Raw genomic sequence first — 19,684 nt, 5'->3', positions numbered from 1 at the left:
ATTTTTATTGGTTTTTTTTCTGCAGCTTTCAAGTCTGCTGTCAAGAAGCTACATTCCATTGTCTGAAGGTATGCATGCTGCCAAACGACTTTCACAACTTTCGTCATGTACAAAGCATTAAAGAAACATAATGCTCTGTCTACACTATCAGTGTTTGACAAAAAAAAGTGTGATGTGCCCAAATATGGTAGTGATATAACATCATCACCATATATGAGCACATCACATTTTTTTGTCAAATGTAGACAGAGCCTAAAATATACACCAATATAGTACACTATATTTTTCGTTATAAGATCCTATAAAAAATGTTTAGCTTCGCAAGAAACTTGGTATGCAACCTATTCTATCATTGTTTATAAACAAAATAATTTCAGTTCCACTCTCATGTAAGACTTTATGCAGCGCATCTTGTAGTAAATTTACAAAAGACAGTGATTATATTTGCCATTGATACTCTTTGGTAATTTGTGAAAAGGAATAATAGTTTTATTTTAGATAAAAATTTGTGTGTGCTCTTTAAGGTAAGTTGTAAGTAATATTTGGTCATATCTATATTCTAGGTATCTGATTTTGAGAGATGAGTTTTTATACTTTAATTTCACAGGCCATACATCAGGACACTGATCGGTCCTCCAATGGCCAAAAAAAACAACCCTGTTAGTGTCATTACTGTTATATAGTAGTAATATTTTATAACTTAACATTTAGAAAGTGATTCAGATTTGATTCATAGCAAGAACTAGAGCTTCATTCTTTAGCCTGAGGTGGTCTTAAACTTAAACCTAGCCTGAGGTGGTCTTAAACCTAGCCTGAGGTGGTCTTAAACTTAAACCTAGCCTGAGGTGGTCTTAAACTTAAACCTAGGCTCTGTACCAGCTCAAAAATAATTTAGAATTATGTGAGTTACAAAATCAAGGTCAAAATTTAGGTGAAACATTCCTATAATCTTAGATTCCATGCTACCTCCTTGTAGGCTAGTAGTAATTTTTAATTATTTACAATCAATAATAATTAGTTTATAAAAGTACACATAAAGCCTAGTCTACAGTTCAAAATGTGATTTTTTAAATATTGATATCGGTTATAATAGCTATAGCATTCTCATCAGTGTATGCTGATGTTGACTTAAAATTTGCTATGCATTTACTACCATGCTCAGCACAGCATGAATCTATATGATTTTTTATTTAAATCCTGCTCTCAATACTAAATGAAAGTTTTGTGCTTATTAGGCAGAAAAGTTTCCGTAAGCTACAGTATATTTATATTTTTTTTGTCAGAATAAATGTTGTAAAATCTAGTCTCGTTTGCTGCCTAAAATTTTAACTACAATATTTTATATACCAACTGCTTATTTGTTTACCTCAGTGGTTTTACATAGTTTGAAGTGCAATGCTATATTACATGTATTAGATATAATCTGTATATGGTTTAATAATTATTTTAATTGAGATAATAATAATAGTAGATAATTTTCAATCACTTGAAATAAATTAGCGAATGGTAAGGGTTTTGTGTACTTGTTTTTTTAATAAGCAAAAGGTATGCATTTCGTGTACTCGCTAGACCACCCGCTAATATTTATAAGTAGTCTATTGTCTACTTTAGATTAAATAAGCTAAGTATAAGCGTTTCGTGTACTGGCTGTGAAGCGTCTGTAAAAATAGACTGCAGAAAGAAAAGAAGTGACAGATCTCCAAACATCTACATCTGCAGCAGATACTGCGCTGTGGCGTGTCAACTATTAGCCTTCCACTTGGACGCAACGCAAGGATGTACGCCCAACGCAAGTAAATTGACCAATCACAAGAGACAGTTTGGATGACCAGGGAAGAGTAAGTTCACTCCTCCCTGGTATAATCAAGCTTTGTCAGTCTTTTACTACGTCATTGAGCTAAACAAAACGGTCAATACATTATTTGAGAATATGTGTGGACTTTCTGTCTTATCACAATTAATTGTAATAAGTTGAATGTATTACATTTTGACGTCAATGGTCATTGCTCGAGCAGTACCAATATCTGAAAGATAACGATTTTAGATATTACTTGTTAGGTAACTTATATTGGTTGTGGTGAACATTAACCATTAAAGCATGGTTCCTATAGGACTCCACGTACGCTTGGACGTAAGCGCAACGCAAGTAATTTGACCAATCACACGACACGGAATATTCAAACTATCTAGTACTAGTTGCGCTTACAATTGCTTCCAAGCGTTGTAAACGTAACGTTAAAGATTAACTGCGTTGTAAGCGTCACATTAACTTTATCCAACTTAAATAATTTAAAAGAGAAGGAATTGCCATCATACTTTTCTTAGTTAAAGAACCATGGCATATATATATAAACTTCATTTAGACAAGAGACTGATGAACAGCACAACTCGTTCAATCAACATTGATTGTTTTTACACAAGTTCGCGATATTACAAAATAATCCATAAATAATCTAACAATAAACACCATATACGAAGTAAGTACGAAAAAGAATGACTATTTAATTTGTTACAGCAACTTAATATATAAGTGTGTTTGAGGCTACTACTCCTAGCTCAACTTACTTCCAGTATCAAATATCTCTGCTGATTTTGTCCGACTGTACACAATTCTTGGATTGGTGTCGTAACCATCCCATCCTTTACAAGCATTGCTTTCCAGAACTATAAACCATCCTTTGTCACCTTCACAACCACCGTAATAGTTACTCATAAAAAAACTCCTAAAATGTAGATTGTTTTTACTTTATTCCATATAACATCCATTGTTTGTTTCATTAATTTATTTTCCACACATTGAACAAAAAAACAGATATATATACTATAAAAAAGAAAAAAAGAAGACAATGTGTGAAAGGAGATCAAAATAAGTAAAAATTACTTTAAGCATTGACCACCTGAACAGTTGTCGACATGACAAGAAAACTAATAACTCTAAAATATTGACGAAAAAGTATTAAAAGGAAAAAAATAAATAAATAACATTGAATGTAGGCCTATAGTAAAACTTTTTTTTAAATAAATTAATTGATCGATTGCCGATCAAAACATTTGACTGATCTTCATTACCTATTACTAATTCGGTGTAAAACAAGAGCCAACTGTATTTTGGCCATTTAAGGACATTTTCAAAGTACACTTTGTACTGTGTCAAGTATTTACGTCAAGGCATGCGCAGTAACTAATTTTATATTTACGACGATTTTATTGAAGGGCTAATCATAGAGAATGCGCATGTCTGAAATTAAACTGAACCCCACTTTACTTGAATGGTGTTATGACAAAATATACACACCGGCTAGCATCTCCAACTATTGAAAATACATTAGAGGAAGCGGTTTCCATGTCATCCCAAGGTGAACTTTGAACTCTGTCCTTTGAAAACCAAGTAGTAGTAGTAGAACCAACACCATCAAAAGTGATAGAAAACAACTCCGCGTGAAATGCAGAAAATGCTGTTAGTTTTACCTGTAACACAAAATCATTTAAACAGATGTATATTTGGTCAAATTATTTTGTAGACAAAATCAAATAAATTCGAAAGTTTAATCACAACAAAAATATATTTCACAGAACACGTGTTTGCGTTATGTAAATAAAAAGTATACTAAATATACTAACAATAACAATTGATAAACAATATACCTGTTGAATATTTAATGTTAACCAGTTATCAAATATTGCATTGTTTCTGTAAAATGTATCACTGATGAGAAATTGATGAGCATGGTGGCTTGATGTTCCTGTTCCAGTTTGCCAAGCGCTGTAAATGCTAACTCCAGTCATAGATACACCCTTAAACACTCGAACCCATTCATTTCCTGTGCAGAACAGTAAATGAATGTCGAAAAACATTTCCGTCGTGAGAGAGAATGAAGAGAAAGCATATAAACTTTACATTTTTTTTTAACTTATTGTCTTTTGGACGTAGGCTAAATAAATGTCAATCAAACATCAATTTTGAATTGAATTGAAAAACTGGCAAACTTTTGTTTGAAAACTCGAGCAAACTACAAGTTTTCAAAAGTTTGCTCGTGTAGACCAGTTGGTAAACTGTAGACAACAAGTTTGCAGAAGTTTACACTAGCAAGCGTAAGTTTGCAAACTCGAGTAAACCCCAAGTTTGCAAACAAACCTTAAAATGTATCGCGTAAACCGTGTATACGTCATACTGTACGTATAGTAACAACACTTTATCTCATAAAATACGATATTGATTGTCTCGATTTTCTAAAACCAAATTAACAGTACTAATTCTACAGCCTAAAACTTTATCTCGTAAAATAAGATGGTTGTCGAATTCTAATAACAATTTACAGAAGTAACAGTAACTTACCAATTCCACAGCCTAAAACTTTATCTCATAAAACATGATGAGTGTCTCTATTGTCTAATACCAAAACGTAAGTAACAGTAACTTACCTATTCTACAGCCTAAAACTTTATCTCATAAAACACGATGAGTGTCTCTATTGTCTAATACCAAAACGTAAGTAACAGTAACTTACCAATTCTACAGCCTAAAACTTCAGCTCGTAAACTGCGGTGACCATAGAAGCTTTTAGGGTAAATCCTGATAGCTACCCCTTGTATTACTGGATTAAAATAATGTGTTCGTACGCTAGTTTGGTCCCAATTACCATCAAAAATCTGTATACAAATGCAAATGAAATATACCAAAGATTTAGGTAGAACGATCTTGCGTAAGAATAAGCAATTCGTTGAATCGCGGGAAAGCATTGTCGCCATTACTTACCTAAAACAATGCAAACATGTGGAACACATGATAATTTAAGTTTGGCTGCAATGTAAACATGTGGAACACATGATAATTTAAGTTTGGCTGCAATGTAAACATGTGGAACACATGATAATTTAAGTTTAGCTGCAATGTGTGACTAACGAGGTTGTTCTGAACAGTGAAGGAAGATCACAGTACAGCTGGTATTGGTGAATAACAACTTTCCAACATCAGCCCTAAGGTCAGTTCATGATTGTTTTTTGATCAGCGGTAGAAACAAACAAGTAATAGTGAAATAAATCTTTGCATTGTGCTTTTCATCAACAATTACTCGCTTTTATTACTTCTTAAAAGAGTTATTATTTTGTTTATATCCTTGTTTATACCTTCGGGTGTCCATAACCATTAGAGATGAAAGTTTCTCCAACTTGGTTCACTTTGATGTAACTTATTGTGTAGGTTTTCACCCATTGGACATCACGACCATGTCTCCCCTGTGTTTGGATACCAGTTATGTTGTGCTCAACCATCAAATGTATTTGAATCCAACTGTTGATATCTGAATTATCTGCAGCCCAACAAGGCGTGCAGGAAGCTGAACCTACTGAATTCAATCTACCACAGTTTGGACCGTGTTGAGGAGCATTCGAAGACATAGAACTGGCACTTAATTGACCATAAAAAATATCACCAGACTCCATTCCAAGAGGCTCAAGGCATTCTAAAGAAGCAAAGCAAAGCAATACAGTTAGGATCTGATAAGATTAGATCGGACAACCACCATGCTACTAACACTGTTTTATATTTACTTTGAAAACCCACTCAACATTTTCACGAACGCAATGATCTTACCTGCTGACGGACACTGGTCAGCTAGATATCCAGTTGCAGAACACAAACAAAGATGGCGTCTCACAGTACCAGGAACATTTGTGCAAATGTTTCCAGGCCCACAGTCAACAAATGCGCATGTGCTTTCCGCTTTCTACGAAAACAAATTATTAATCATAAACACACTCACAGAGAACGGTAATATTCGCGTTCAAACGGTGTTAAGTTAAAGTTTTTACAAGTTTAGCGTATACGACTGTCAAATGGAAACTGCATAATAAAATACACACGTGTCGGAACAGAATTTAGTCGTACAAATTCATATCACTTCACTATCAAATTTGAATGTGAACGTGTCATCAATCCCGATTGAGAATTCGCATCTTATTTTGGTTTCATGGATTGCCCGGATGTACATTTGAATACATCTTGCTCTCCCACCTTCACTTCTCGTCCATTTTGTATTTGTACCTTATTTGTATAATATACCGGTACTGAATTTAGTTATTGTGTTTTATCTTATACTGTAGGACCTGAACCATAGGCCCGTAATCTTATAAACAACAAGAATTGTACGTGTGGTACTTGTCTTTGTAGGCTAAAGACGCCAATAAATAAAAGGGTTGCCTTTCAGAGTTAAATGCGTAACTTACTCACTGACTTTAACTTACCGTGATCATAGGACTCATTTCGATGTATCTTTCTCCTGCGATCTCGGCAAAATTACTCTCGTCTTCGGTACGAGTAGCGTCATTTAATATACATGTATTTTGGTTGTAGTTGACTGATTTACATTGCTGGTTCTTGATACAGTTTGTGACACAGGAAGCCAAAGTACAGTCAGAGATAGTAGCAATTTCGTTGTTTTGGAGTTTGTAGTCTTCTATGATCGTGGACTCATATGCACTGTTCGATTCTGAAAAAAACCCGATTTGTTTACCAAAGAGTAGTATGATAGGCCTAATCCTCATTTATTTGGACATTTACAGTACAAAGGTGCATCCATTAAATATAGGAAATACAATTTCAATTATTCAATACAAAACAAAGCAAACAAAATATTCAAGATAAACAATCATGCAATAAATAAACTTAAATTCAATACAACTACAATAATACTATTATTTATTAAGATACAGAACTCGAGTAGATTTTCATAGGCCTAAATCATGGTGTATGTTGGTGCTGTAAAGCTATTACCAAAACAAATTGTGGACTTGTATGCATGATCGTGATCTGGAATTAAATAGCTAGATTGATAAGAATTACATACAACTGAAAAAGGGGCCATTGCGGATTCTGGCATCTTTTTCAGGCCTAGTAATTTACTATCAGTAAGTACTGTAGAATGACACGGGGAATAGTCTTTGTATTTATATCCCGGCGGTCAAATTCATAGAAACGATTTACACTACACCTTACCATTATTATCGAAAACGGCATCAAACGTAAAACGTCTGGTTACGTGATGTGTGAACGTAATCTGAGTCCCGATATCATAGACAGATGGCTGTGCCGTATATTTATAAATCGACCCTACATTGGAATAATCAGTTTGGTGGTAGAGGCGCGCAGTTGTTGTATACGTAAAGCCAATCTTATCTCCAGGCAAAACATCAATTCTATCAGAATGTGCAAGTGGAAATTCGACGACAACGTCAGGCTCTCCTTCTGGAAGTAAAGTTTTCCCGATGATTTCATACACGTTGTTGTCTGCGTCTACCGCTCTGTAAGCTAAGCCGATGATATTAGTTGTTACTTTTGCCATATACCTCCATCCTGTGATTTTACCGGGACACTTTATCTTGTTCCAATCGTCTATCCAAATGTTACTGACTGTTGTTGTTTCCGTTGTTATCTTCATGAATGGCCACTTGATAATGTTACATGGTAAATATGAATCTGAAAAAAAAAATCAAATCTTGTGAACCTGTCGTTATCGTGTTTCGATACAGATATTATAGAAACATTTGTCAAAACTCATTTTGCTACACAAAAATATTCAATACAATATATACAAAGAAATTCAGTACCCTTTAAAACAGCTTGAAATGAATATGTTCTCATACTGGAACCTTCATTGATCGTGTGAACCGCGTGGACTAACAAATCATTCTGACTGATCCCGTGGCGATATATAACCGTTGTACCTCCTTCATCAAACGGCAGAAGACTTGTTTCAAATTTGAATCCAATAACATCACCACTTTTTACTGAGATCCAATCTGGTTCTGGTAGCGTAAACTCTCGTGCTTTATTCAATACTTGTTGTTTCGGTATTACGGTTCGTCCAACCACAACGTACTGGTTGCTACCAGCTATGTGTGGACGCATCACCAATGCTAAGAATTCTGCAGACGCAGTTGGATAGAATCTCCAAGCTGTTACATATCCATCACATGTTATTGGATTCCCAGTATTCAGCATCGTCCATCCAGGGGCGTCCGATACAGATCTAGATGTTAGAGCTCCTCCATGTACCTCAGGGCAACTACTGCCATAGGCTAAAAATAAATACAAGGACTCAGAAAATCAATCATGAAAGCACTACCGTAGTCTATCTCTGTTGCATGGCTCCCACTAGCGACGCAACGTAACGTAATCTACGCAACGTAAGCAACGGCCCTTCTAAAGCGTGGTTCCCACTAGCGACGCAACGCAAGGACGTAACGCAACGCAAGTGAATTGACCAATCACAAACGATGGCTTATTCGCTTATGATTGCTAACTGTCTATAACTTCGCTTGTCATTGGTTAAAACGCTTGCGTTGCGTTTACGTCCTTGCGTTACGTTCTAGTGGGAACCAAGCTTTATAATTGTGTTTGCCCCGCCTGCGTGAAATCAAACTGCGATGTTTGCAGCACTTGCGTCGTCGGTTCCCACATGTGATTACGCGATACGTCGCTGCGTTGCGTTAAGAATCACGCTTTACTGTACTTTCTGTTTTTATTTCACATTACTGTACCTAAAATGAGTATACATTTAGACGCTACTAACCTTTAAACACCAACAGAAGAAAAACGAATCCTTGTACAAAACACATGATGGTAGGCATCCTCGTACTTGGAAATGATCTCTGTTTTACCTCAAAGGACGATTTTAACTCGTAGGTTATACCGACACTTGTCAATCTATACAATTTTTTTTAAACATGAGTGCAAGAAGCAAAATATATATATCAAAACGGCTAATCTGCTAATCTTCAGTTGGAGGATGTGATCAGTACCAAGATCTTTCAGAGGAAAACAATGTTTCGTATAAAGCTTACTACCTACGCTATAACAATTTTAAAAAGCCACTTTCAAGAACGATAGATTGTAAATGACATTAACAACATATACAAATTGCGTGTGTTAAATGAAGGGTGGTAACTATTTTGAGCCAACCAATAATTGTGTCGCCACTTAATCAATATTGCCCTTATTCATAGAAATATATTATAGATTGATATATAGATTATAACCAACGAAGAGGAGGAGCCATGGAAACAATAGCGTACACTCCACGCAAGAAGAATAGCGTGCTGAGAGTTCGATGTGGTCATATTGATTGCTAAGGAAGCACGCGAGAAAGATAAATCTATAATATAATAATACTAAGCCAAAATGTGTTCCTTTATCTCCTCCTAAACCGCACGTCGGATACAAGCGCCGTCCGAGCTGGAGCACCTTTTAATCTGTATCTATCTTGAACGGAAACCGCCCGTCCGCTCCGCTTTTTGTGTGAATTGTCATAAGGAATAACATAGATTCTATATTTTTATTACCGTTACCACTCGTCTGTGTTAATTTTGACATATCTTAATTTGTAGATAAAATCAATACGTAATTTTTCTCAATCAATAAAGTTTAATTGTATGTTCCATAGCTACCAATCGTTGTGTCACAATATGTTTACATACAAAATAGTTATAAGGTTTATCGCAAATAGCGTGCGCGACGCATGGTGGGAAGGATTTGGGAGCAAACGTCACGACGCGTACGTACGTGATGTGTTGTTTGTACCTACGCGTCGTGACGTTTCTCCCAAACCCTTTCCATCATGCATTGTGCAATGACGTTCCTCGCGAAATCAAGCTATTTGCGATAAACCCTATAGTATTTTTTTGCAACAATTGATTTCCAATTGCCTACACAACCCTCCAAACAACACTCCATTTTATCAACTAACCATTAGTCGTCTCTTACTTACTTTTTGAGTTACAGTTAAATTATTAACTTTACTAATATATATCTTTCTTTTCCATGATATAAATACATTAAAGATGTATTGTCCCCCAAAAACATGAAACATGAAGATTAATTAAATCAGAATTTGAATATGTTATTTTGTAGTTTTAATAAAGTTAATTACTTCCATAGAAAAAAAAATGAAATGTTTTCACTTGTAAAATGACAAAATAAATGGTTGAATTCAACCAAAAATCCATTGGCTGGCAGCCAATTTGACCTTTTTTTGCTTTAAATTACATTTTTTTCAGGTAAATACATTTTTTTTCGATCAAATTTTTGGTCAAAGTGGATAACTATTATGTTACATTAAAATGGAATAATAAAAAAAAAATGTTTTAAGAATTATTTTTTCAGGGGGACAATACATCTTTAAGTCTTTTATTAACTAGTTTGTTGCCATTATAAAGTTCGTAAACTTTTTGGTTTTTGTTTTTCTTTTGTGGTTCACCACCACCCTTATTCATTCAATCACCAACACCCTTATTCATTCAATGTTTCATTACATAATTTACCCAAATATGGTAGTGACATGACATCATCATGTCCATATATGGGCACATTTTTTTGTCACATAATGTTTGATAGTGTAGACAGTAGCGTGCTGAGAGTTCGATGTGGTCATATTGATTGCTAAGGAAGCACGCGAGAAAGATAAATCTATAATATAATAATACTAAGCCAAAATGTGTTCCTTTATCTCCTCCTAAACCGCACGTCGGATACAAGCGCCGTCCGAGCTGGAGCACCTTTTAATCTGTATCTATCTTGAACGGAAACCGCCCGTCCGCTCTAAACTTTTTGGTTTTTGTTTTTCTTTTGTGGTTCACCACCACCCTTATTCATTCAATCACCAACACCCTTATTCATTCAATGTTTCATTACATAATTTACCCAAATATGGTAGTGACATGACATCATCATGTCCATATATGGGCACATTTTTTTGTCACATAATGTTTGATAGTGTAGACAGAATTTAACGCCGTTTTACACATTTTGTATGAATATGCCCTCGATCGTGTGGTGATTTGGCAGTATTCACATCTGTGTAATTTCTGGGTTTTATAAACAAACAAAAAACCCATCGTAATTTTGTTTTTACTCTGTTGCAGTCAGTTTCAATAATAAACTAAGCAGCAGTCCATTCCATAATATCAAAAGAACTGATTCCACTTCTTGACTATTTAAGCAAAAAAAAGCAGACGGCGTTTCATACTTCAAAATTTGACATCAATCGTCATAGCTCGGGCAGTACCAATATCTGAATATAAACATGTAAACAGTTAACATGAGTGCAGTGCTTTTTTAGATAACTGACTGATTTGGTAAAACTTATCGTGTATACGTGTATTTAAGAACCTGTGGCCGTATTCACCAATAAAAAAAAATCTAAGCAAATATAACGCAAGTAAAATTCTTAAATGAAAAATTCTATAATTTCAAAAAGTCTCCAGAAATGGAGAGTAACATTACAAAACAAAAAGCAAACAAAATACAAAACGGAAACAATGCAGTAGGCCTCAACCTTTTTGCATCTGTTCAGTAGTATCGTCGTCCATATTTTAAAACACTGTTTTCTAAAATGTTTACACACACCACCCCAAACTCCCACCCTCGGGACCAGTGGCCGTATTCACCAATCTCACTTAGGCTAAGGGAAATACTTACCCTTAAAATTTAAGAATTCCCTTAACAAAGGGAAACACTTAAGGGGTATTCACAAATGAGTTAAAGGGGGGTTCCGGGTTTAAAATGAATAGTAAAATATGTAAAATATATTTGTTTGTCTCTTGAACGGTAAAAGTTTCAATTTATATAAGCGCCCAGTGAAGCAGAACGAAGGCTGTGAAATGAGGCCAGATTACAAGTGCAGCTACGGCGTTATGACACTGTGTTACAGAATAGGAAATTCGTGAAATGGTCAATCTTCCGACGACTCGTTATCATTAACCATATCAATTACTTTTGTAAAATTATACTTATCTGATGTAATTTTAGTCGGTCTTCCCATTTATAAAGTCAATTTTCTATGAAAATTTATCAAAACGGTGAAAAATTAGATATGTTTGCACTTTACGTTTGCCGATTTTCGCACTGACTTAGGGAAAGCCTTCAAAATCAATGAAGCGTAACGTATACATTCCTGCTGAGCGAGGAGAGCGAGACGACGATACACGTGCTCTCTCTGCCGGCCCATGCCTGGCATCGTCACGTGATAAGCAGATACAGTATACAATACCAAACTGGTCGGGTCGAGTATACCCCGTCTATAATCACAACATAAACGATGTACAGTATTTGATAGAAGGTCGACTCGACCTACCGGAATGGTATAGATAATATAGCTCGAATGAGAGAGTTGGAATATTTGTAAACATATTAGTATTGCTAATTTTAACAAGTGCAGCCTATAGTAAAAGGCCTGGTAGTATCAATTCGCATAAGGTCTACTACACTAGCTAGCTCCATTTTTAACTGGGCCGAATCGGCTAGGTCTCCTTCCTACTACCTGGTCTACTTGCTTGATGCAGTATCCGCTTTAGAGTAAACTAGGCCTATTTTATTAGGCCTACTTAGGCGATCGGGACACCATACCGGCATACGTGCGGACGGCGACCTTGTTTTGCCTCAATATTTACAGCCGATTTTGTAGAATGTTTTAGGTTTAGATTGTTTAGGAGTTTGGTTGATAGAATGGGTTTGGAATCCACTGAGTTTTGTTATTTATGGGCCAATCGTTTAGTAGGCCTAGTAGGCTAGCTAGGCCCATGATGGGCCCCAATGTTTTAACGTAGCCATCGTGGCATGGAATCTCATTAGAATGGCTCTCACCTATTAAAAAAAATGATTTAGGCTGGGCCTAGACTAGTACGTAAAGCCGATAATACGATCTGTACTATTCGAGGTATAAAACTAGTAATAGTATATAATTTATGACTCTGTAATCTGTACTAAATTTTGTATTTCATTAAATGTCAAATAAATATATGCTACTATTGTTATTATTACACTTTAGGCCTAGCTTAAAAAAATCTACAAAAAATGTATTTCACAATGATCGGGTGGTCGTCGTTTGACAGGGGAGAGAGATGTAAATTAATAGTTGACAAACACAACGTACATGACGTCGCGATTTTGGAATCCACTGATGACGTGATTTTGTGAATATCTCATGAATATTAATGAGCTTCCCTAAGCTGCTGAAAAACAGACTTTCCATGAATTTACCCTAAAATGTATATGAAATTTAATTTTTCTAATTGCTCGTTATTACATCTTCATTCTGACATGTCTATATTGTTATAATATGTTTTATTTAATAAATAAACGATATTTAAAAGCAATTTTAAACCCAGAATCCCCCTTTAAGGGATTCACTTACCTAAGGAAAACACTTAATTTAAGGGTAAAACTTAAGGGTAAAAATAATCATAAATATTCATGAGTTGTCCCATTGTCCAATCACAGAGGATTTAATTCCCCTATGGTCCAATCACTTTCCTCTCTAAAACTAATTTGCATATTTAAAAAAAGAGTAAGGGGTTGGGGGGACGGGGAGGATGAAGAGAAAAGTGTATGGACGATGATCAATAAAAAGAAAATGGCAGTCAAAACAAAAACAAGTAAATGAATATTAAACCTAGACTAATTTGTATGAGGATCAAGAAAAATAGGTCTAGCCTAGATGTTACTAACAAACCAACATTCTGTGTAGGCCTATGCATCCTAGGCTGGTTACTGGGCAGACCAACAGGGGGCCTAGCATCTCTACCTAGCCTACTAGAATGGGGCTAATTTCTATTACAACGAAATGGGAAGCCATCTTCCACGAAAATAATGGCAGTCAAAACAAAACAAATAAATGAATATATAGGCATAGACTAATTTGTATGGTGGGGATCAGCAAAAAAAGGTCTAGGCCTAGGCCTAGATGCTACTCAAACCAAACATGAATCCTAGGCCGGTTAGTGGGCAGACCAACAGGGGGCCTAGCATCTCTACCTAGCCTAGACTGGGGCCATCTACAAGTAGGCATAGTACTCGCACATACAGAATCGTCAGCACAACCATGGTACTGAATAGTTAAGGGAACTTTTAAGGGACCTCTGAGGTCCCTTAAAAGTTAAGGGGAAAATAGACCAAGTTAAAGGTTTCCCTTAACCTTAAACCCTTTGTGAATACCACTTAAGTGAAACCCTTAATATTTTCTTGATTTAAGGGAAATTCTTAGGATTTAAGGGAAATATCTCACTTAAGTTTGATTGGTGAATACGGCCACAGACCTTTTACAGTAGGCGAATTTATTCGCGCGAATCGAAAACGTCAGCTTTTGCGCATGAGTATTCAAAATTATGTCTATTCTTTAATCCATGGTCTATTCATACTCCCTTCTGCGACGAATTCTCTTAGTTGAGTTACATTCGCAGCCAATCAGAACTCATGAAATGAGTTGTCATACGTTCACATGAGCACTATCAATATGAATCTAAAAGCTGAGCAGACTAGACTAGATGTAAATACAAATCCGCAGCTATTCGCGGAAACGGTGCGTTTTTTTTTACTCTGCGAAAGATTTACGCCAACAATTCCGACTAGTGTGGAAAACATGCGTGAAGCTTGGTGTTTTCGCTACTTACTTGCACTGATCCAAACCTCTGCTGACTTGGTTCGACTGTATACTATTCTAGGATTGGTGTTATAGCCATCAAACTCGTAACAATGTGTTCCTTCCACGACTGTGAACCATCCTTTGTCACCATCGCAACCATTATGTTTGTTACTCATATAAAAACTTCTGAAATTTTAAATTGTAAAAACTAAGGATTAATTTATCGATACATTGGTTGTTTTATGCAAACTGAATTGATTGAATATTCGAAAAAAAAAATAGATATGTTTGCAAACAAGATTACGCTAAGTATTATTACTGCATGACTCGTTGTAAACATATTCCAGTTTTTTTGGGCTCCCACTTGGACGCAACGTAAGCGTGCCGCAAGTAATTTGACCAATCACGACACGCGACGGATAATCGGAACCACATTAAACTGCTTGTGATTGGTCAACTCACTTTCGGCATGTCGTTGCGTTGCTTCCAAGTAAGTGGGGAATGAATTATACGCACCGACCGCCATGTGGGTTGTCTATTGAAAATATATTAGATGAAGCAGTTTGCATGTCGTCCCAAGGTGAACTTTTAACTCTGTCTTTTGAAAACCAAGAGCTAGTAGTAGAACCAACACCATCAAAAGTGATAGAAAACAACTCCTCGTGAAATGCAGAGAATGCTGTCAGTTTTACCTGTAACATAAACTTATATTCTTTCATCAAATTTGATTTACTGGGAGAATTGTGATCGATACTATAACAATAGATAAGATATTTGAGTAGGTTATTAATAATAGTGACGTCTACCTGTTGTATATTTAATGTTGACCAATTATCAAATATTGCATTGTTTTTGTAAAATGTATCACTGATGAGAAATTGATGAGCATGGTGGCTTGATGTTCCTGTTCCAGTTTGCCAAGCGCTGTTAATGCTAACTCCAGTCATAGATACACCCTTAAACACCCGAACCCATTCATTTCCTGTGCAGAATAGTGGATGAGTGATTATTGGATAAATATTGTTTAGACATAAACTTCGATGATTGTCATACCATGGAGCAACATCTAGAACTTACCAACACAATCTAAAGCTCTGTCTAAACTAGTTTGACAAAAAAAGTGTACTGTGCTCAAATATGGTAATGACATGCCCAAATATGGTAGTGATATGACATCATCATGTCCATATATGGGCGTATCACATTTTTTTGTCACATAAAGTTTGATAGTGTAGACAGAGCTTAACATTAGGACACTGAGCTTGTATTGCCAAGTGTGTGTGGAACTGATCGTGTCGCAGCTACAGTTATAAATACCTTATATCCAGAGGATTGCCTTGGACTTACCTATTCTACAGCCTAAAACTTCAGCTCGTAAACTGCGGTGACCATAGAAACTTTTAGGGTAAATCCTGATAGCCACGCCTTGTATTACTGGATTAAAATAATGTGTTCGTACGCTAGATCGGTCCCAATTACCATCAAAAATCTGTATGCAAAATTAAGAAAATTAAATATCATTATAATTAGGCTATTATACGTTACACACATGAATGAAAAGAACCACTATTGCAGTTACGTTTTGTTTTTTTTACTTTTCCTTGTAAACTAAGGAGTTGTCTACGGAGATCGGAAATAGACATGATAATATCATATCACTACCATATTTCATCATATCAGTGACATTTTGCTTGTAGCTTGTTTTCTGTACTTACTGTACCCCAAGTTATTATCGGCGTTTTATAGTATTTTTTTGTGTAACAATTTATATATGTATATGTTGTTACTAGACTACCAATAAATCGAAACCCGCCAAGAACCTAGACTATTGTATACCCTAGCTGTTATACCTTCTGATTTATACGAGGTTCTGCTCAGTACGAAGGAAGATAGTTGTAATACGAATTAGTCTCACAGCCTACAGCTGGTTTGGATGAATAACAACTTTTCAACTTCAGCTTTGTCCCAAATTAAGGCCAGTCCATAAGTTCATTTATTTATCAACGGTAGTAACACAAAAAACAAGTAATAGTGAAATAAATCCTTTGTATTGTTCTTTTCATCAACAATTACTAGCTTTTATTACTTCTTAAAAGAAATATTATTTTTTATAGGCTTACCTTCGGATTTCCATGACCATTAGAGATGAAATTGTTACCAGCTTGGTTCACTTTGATGTAACTTATTGTGTAGGTTTTCACCCGTTGGACATTTTGACTATCTTGTCTCCCCTGTGTTTGGATACCAGTAATGTTGTGCTCCACCATCAAATGTATTTGAATCCAACTGTTGATGTCTGAATCACCTGAAACCCAACAAGACATGCAGGAAGATGTTGCTACTGCGTTTAATCTTGCACATTTTGCGCCGTGGTCTTCTCGATCTGACCACATAGAACTTGCACTTAATTGGCCATCAACAATATCACCAGACTCCATTCCAAGAGGTTCCAGACATGCTATACAATATAATAATTTACAAAATAATGGTAAATTATAATATATTATTTACGGTACCATGGGTGGTTTGATCTTAATTGTCAATTTTTACTGTAATAAGTCGTACAGTTATACCATTTTTTATGGTGGCTATCTCGCTTATTTTCAATTCAAAATTTACTTACCAGGTGACGGACACTGTTCAGCTAGATACCCAGTTCCAGAACACAAACAAAGATGGCGTCTCATAACACCAGGGACATCGATACAAACGTTGCCAGACCCACAGTCAACAAATGCACACATTCCTTCCGTCTTCTGTAATAATTTTAAAATGATGATTTAGAAGATAAAAATCAGAGTTTTTAATAATATACGGTAATATTATTATGTGGAAACGATTGATAAAATAATCAAAAAGTAAAAACAATAATAAAGCTCATTTTCTGTGAATGGGCGTTAAAAAACACAGTTATAATATGTTTAATCAGGGAAGAGTGTAATTTCACTTTTTCCTGATTCAATTTATAAATACATTTTTAAAACAATTAAAAAAAAACAGCGTTTGTTTTTACGTCATTGTAGCGTAATGTCGATGTAACACAATTTGTTATTTATAGCTTTTTCCATTTCTTACCAATGTAGGCTACTGTATCATTTTAGTTTTACTGTGTTTTTAAAATAATAAAAAGTGAGAATCTCAATCTTTCTTCAGAGTACAGACTTTACAACTTACTGTGACCACAGGACTCATTTCGATGTATCTTTCTCCTGCGATCTCGGCAAAATTACTCTCGTCTTCAGTACGAGTAGCGTTATTTAATTTACATGTATTTTGGTTGTAGTTGACTGATTTACATTGCTGGTTCTTGATACAGTAGGTGACACAGGAAGCCAAAGTACTGTCACTGATAGTGGCGATGTCATTGTTTTGCAGCTTATGGTTCTCTACGATCACTGTGGACTTGTATGCATTATCGAGATCTGGAATTAAAATAGCTAGATTGGTAAGCATTACATACAACTGACAAAGGGGCCATTGCAGATTCTGGCATCTTATGAAGGCCTAGTAATTTACCAATTAAAGTATATTGAAACGGGGAATAGTCTTTGTATTTATATCCCGGTGGTCAAATTCATAGTAACTATTTACACTACACCTACACTTACCGTTAATTTCGAAAACGGCATCAAACGAAAAACGTCTGGTTGACTGATGTGTGAACGTAATCTGGGTCCCGATATCATAGACAGATGGCTGTGCCGTATATTTATAAGTCGACCCTACATTGGAATAATCTAATTGATAATAGATTTGCCCTGTTGTATACGAGAAGCCAATTTTATCTCCAGGTAAAACATCAATTCTATCAGAATGTGCAAGTGGAAATTCGACGACAACGTCAGGCTCTCCTTCTGGAAGTAAAGTTTTCCCGATGATTTCATACACGTTGTTGTCTGCGTCTACCGCTCTGTAAACTAAGCCGATGATATTAGTTGTTACTTTTGCCATATACCTCCATCCTGTGATTGTACCGGGACACTTTATCTTGTTCCAATCGTCTATCCAAATGTTACTGACTGTTGTTCTTTGCGTAGTTATCTTCATGAATGGCCACTTGATAATGTTACATGGTAAATATGAATCTGGAAAAAATAATAATAAAATCTTGTGTTTCGATACAGATATTTTAGAAACGTTTTGTCAAAACTCATTTTGCTACACACAATTTTATTTACAAAACATAAAATATTCAGTACGGTACCTTTTAAAACAGCTTGAAATGAATATGTTCTCATACTGGAACCGCCATTGATCGTGTGAACCGTGTGGACTAACAAATCATTCTGACTGATCCCGTCTTTAACAATAAACTCTGTACCTTCATTGTCATGTACCAAAAGATTTGTTTCAAATTTGAATCCAATAACATCACCACTTTTTACTGAGATCCAATCTGGTTCTGGTAGCGTAAACTCTCGTGCTTTATTCAATACTTGTTGTTTCGGTATTACGGTTCGTCCAACCACAACGTACTTGTTGCTACCAGCTATATGTGGACGCATCACCAATGCTAAGAATTCTGCAGACGCAGTTGGATAGAATCTCCAAGCTGTTACATATCCATCACATGTTATTGGATTCCCAGTATTCAGCATCGTCAATCCAGGGGCGTCCGATAAAGATCTAGATGTTAGAGCTCCTCCATGTACCTTAGGGCAACTACTGCCATAGGCTAAAAATAAAGACAAGAACTTCGTTCATGAAAGCACTACCGCAGCCTGTAACTTTTCTACAGTAGAACTGCTATAAGGGGATGCCTTCAGGACCCTAGTGTCCCATTAACGCCCGTATTCTTTCTTAAACCGGACTTTAGTCATAATAGTCGTAAGAGGGTGTCCATGGGGTTGTCCGTAGTGGTAGAAACATATATTTCTCCTCGTTCGTTTTTTAAAGAAAGTGACTCCTTAAATAAGGTTGTCCCTGAAAAGACATTCTTGTGAACAGTTTTCAATTTAGACTAATTTACTAACCTTTCAACACCACGCTAACCAAGAGAAGAAATAGAAATATTTGTACATCAACAGCCCACATAATGCAGTGGTAGTTCTTCGTACACTTCGAATCTAATCAATTGGACACGACGACTAGACGTAGATATGTCCAAAGAAAGATTGTTTTATTTTGACGCGTTCGTATGTTATACCAAGTCTGCCACACACGCTATATAATGTAGTATTATCTTGCGTACGTGTAAGGAACGACTACTTAACAGAATGTAAGGCTCACTACACTTCAAAAGACAGCGTAGACTAAACTTATTGCGGGGG

At 35.8% G+C, this 19,684-nt stretch overlaps 3 protein-coding genes across 5 annotated transcripts in view; 1 reads left to right on the top strand and 2 right to left on the bottom strand.

Moving 5' to 3' along the window:
* LOC144843195 (nicotinamidase-like) overlaps positions 1 to 19,684 on the top strand; it is a 38,514-nt gene that overhangs the window by 5,034 nt on the left and 13,796 nt on the right. Inside the window, exons 8-9 of one of the 3 annotated variants that reach the window (XR_013612242.1) lie at positions 26 to 767; positions 846 to 1,483. Coding sequence is in view for 1 of the 3 variants with exons in the window: in XM_078699969.1 (XP_078556095.1) it covers positions 26 to 121 (96 nt within the window). In the remaining 2 variants the exon portion in view is untranslated. Of the gene's footprint in view, positions 1 to 25; positions 1,484 to 19,684 lie in introns of those variants that run through there. The other 2 variants (XR_013612241.1, XM_078699969.1) reach the window with 2 other exon arrangements.
* LOC144843256 (uncharacterized) lies at positions 1,671 to 8,628 on the bottom strand. Its single transcript, XM_078700050.1, has 11 exons — positions 8,571 to 8,628; positions 7,606 to 8,076; positions 6,995 to 7,474; positions 6,244 to 6,488; positions 5,594 to 5,726; positions 5,128 to 5,462; positions 4,509 to 4,650; positions 3,646 to 3,821; positions 3,296 to 3,468; positions 2,566 to 2,723; positions 1,671 to 2,024 (listed from the first exon to the last, which is right to left on the bottom strand). The coding sequence occupies exons 1-11, from the start codon at positions 8,626 to 8,628 to the stop codon at positions 1,981 to 1,983; spliced, it is 2,415 nt and encodes an 804-aa protein (XP_078556176.1). The 3' UTR covers positions 1,671 to 1,980.
* Positions 10,758 to 19,568, bottom strand: LOC144843255 (uncharacterized). The gene is made up of 11 exons (XM_078700049.1): positions 19,388 to 19,568; positions 18,619 to 19,089; positions 18,023 to 18,499; positions 17,589 to 17,836; positions 17,038 to 17,170; positions 16,535 to 16,872; positions 15,762 to 15,903; positions 15,221 to 15,396; positions 14,931 to 15,106; positions 14,443 to 14,600; positions 10,758 to 11,066 (listed from the first exon to the last, which is right to left on the bottom strand). The coding sequence occupies exons 1-11, from the start codon at positions 19,446 to 19,448 to the stop codon at positions 11,023 to 11,025; spliced, it is 2,424 nt and encodes an 807-aa protein (XP_078556175.1). The 5' UTR covers positions 19,449 to 19,568; the 3' UTR covers positions 10,758 to 11,022.

Source organism: Antedon bifida, chromosome 5 (genome assembly GCF_963402885.1).
Source record: "Antedon bifida chromosome 5, ecAntBifi1.1, whole genome shotgun sequence".
NCBI classification, from domain to species: Eukaryota; Metazoa; Echinodermata; class Crinoidea; order Comatulida; family Antedonidae; genus Antedon; species Antedon bifida.
Note: the sequence above shows the minus strand (reverse complement) of the source record. Positions and strands in the feature narration are given on the sequence as shown.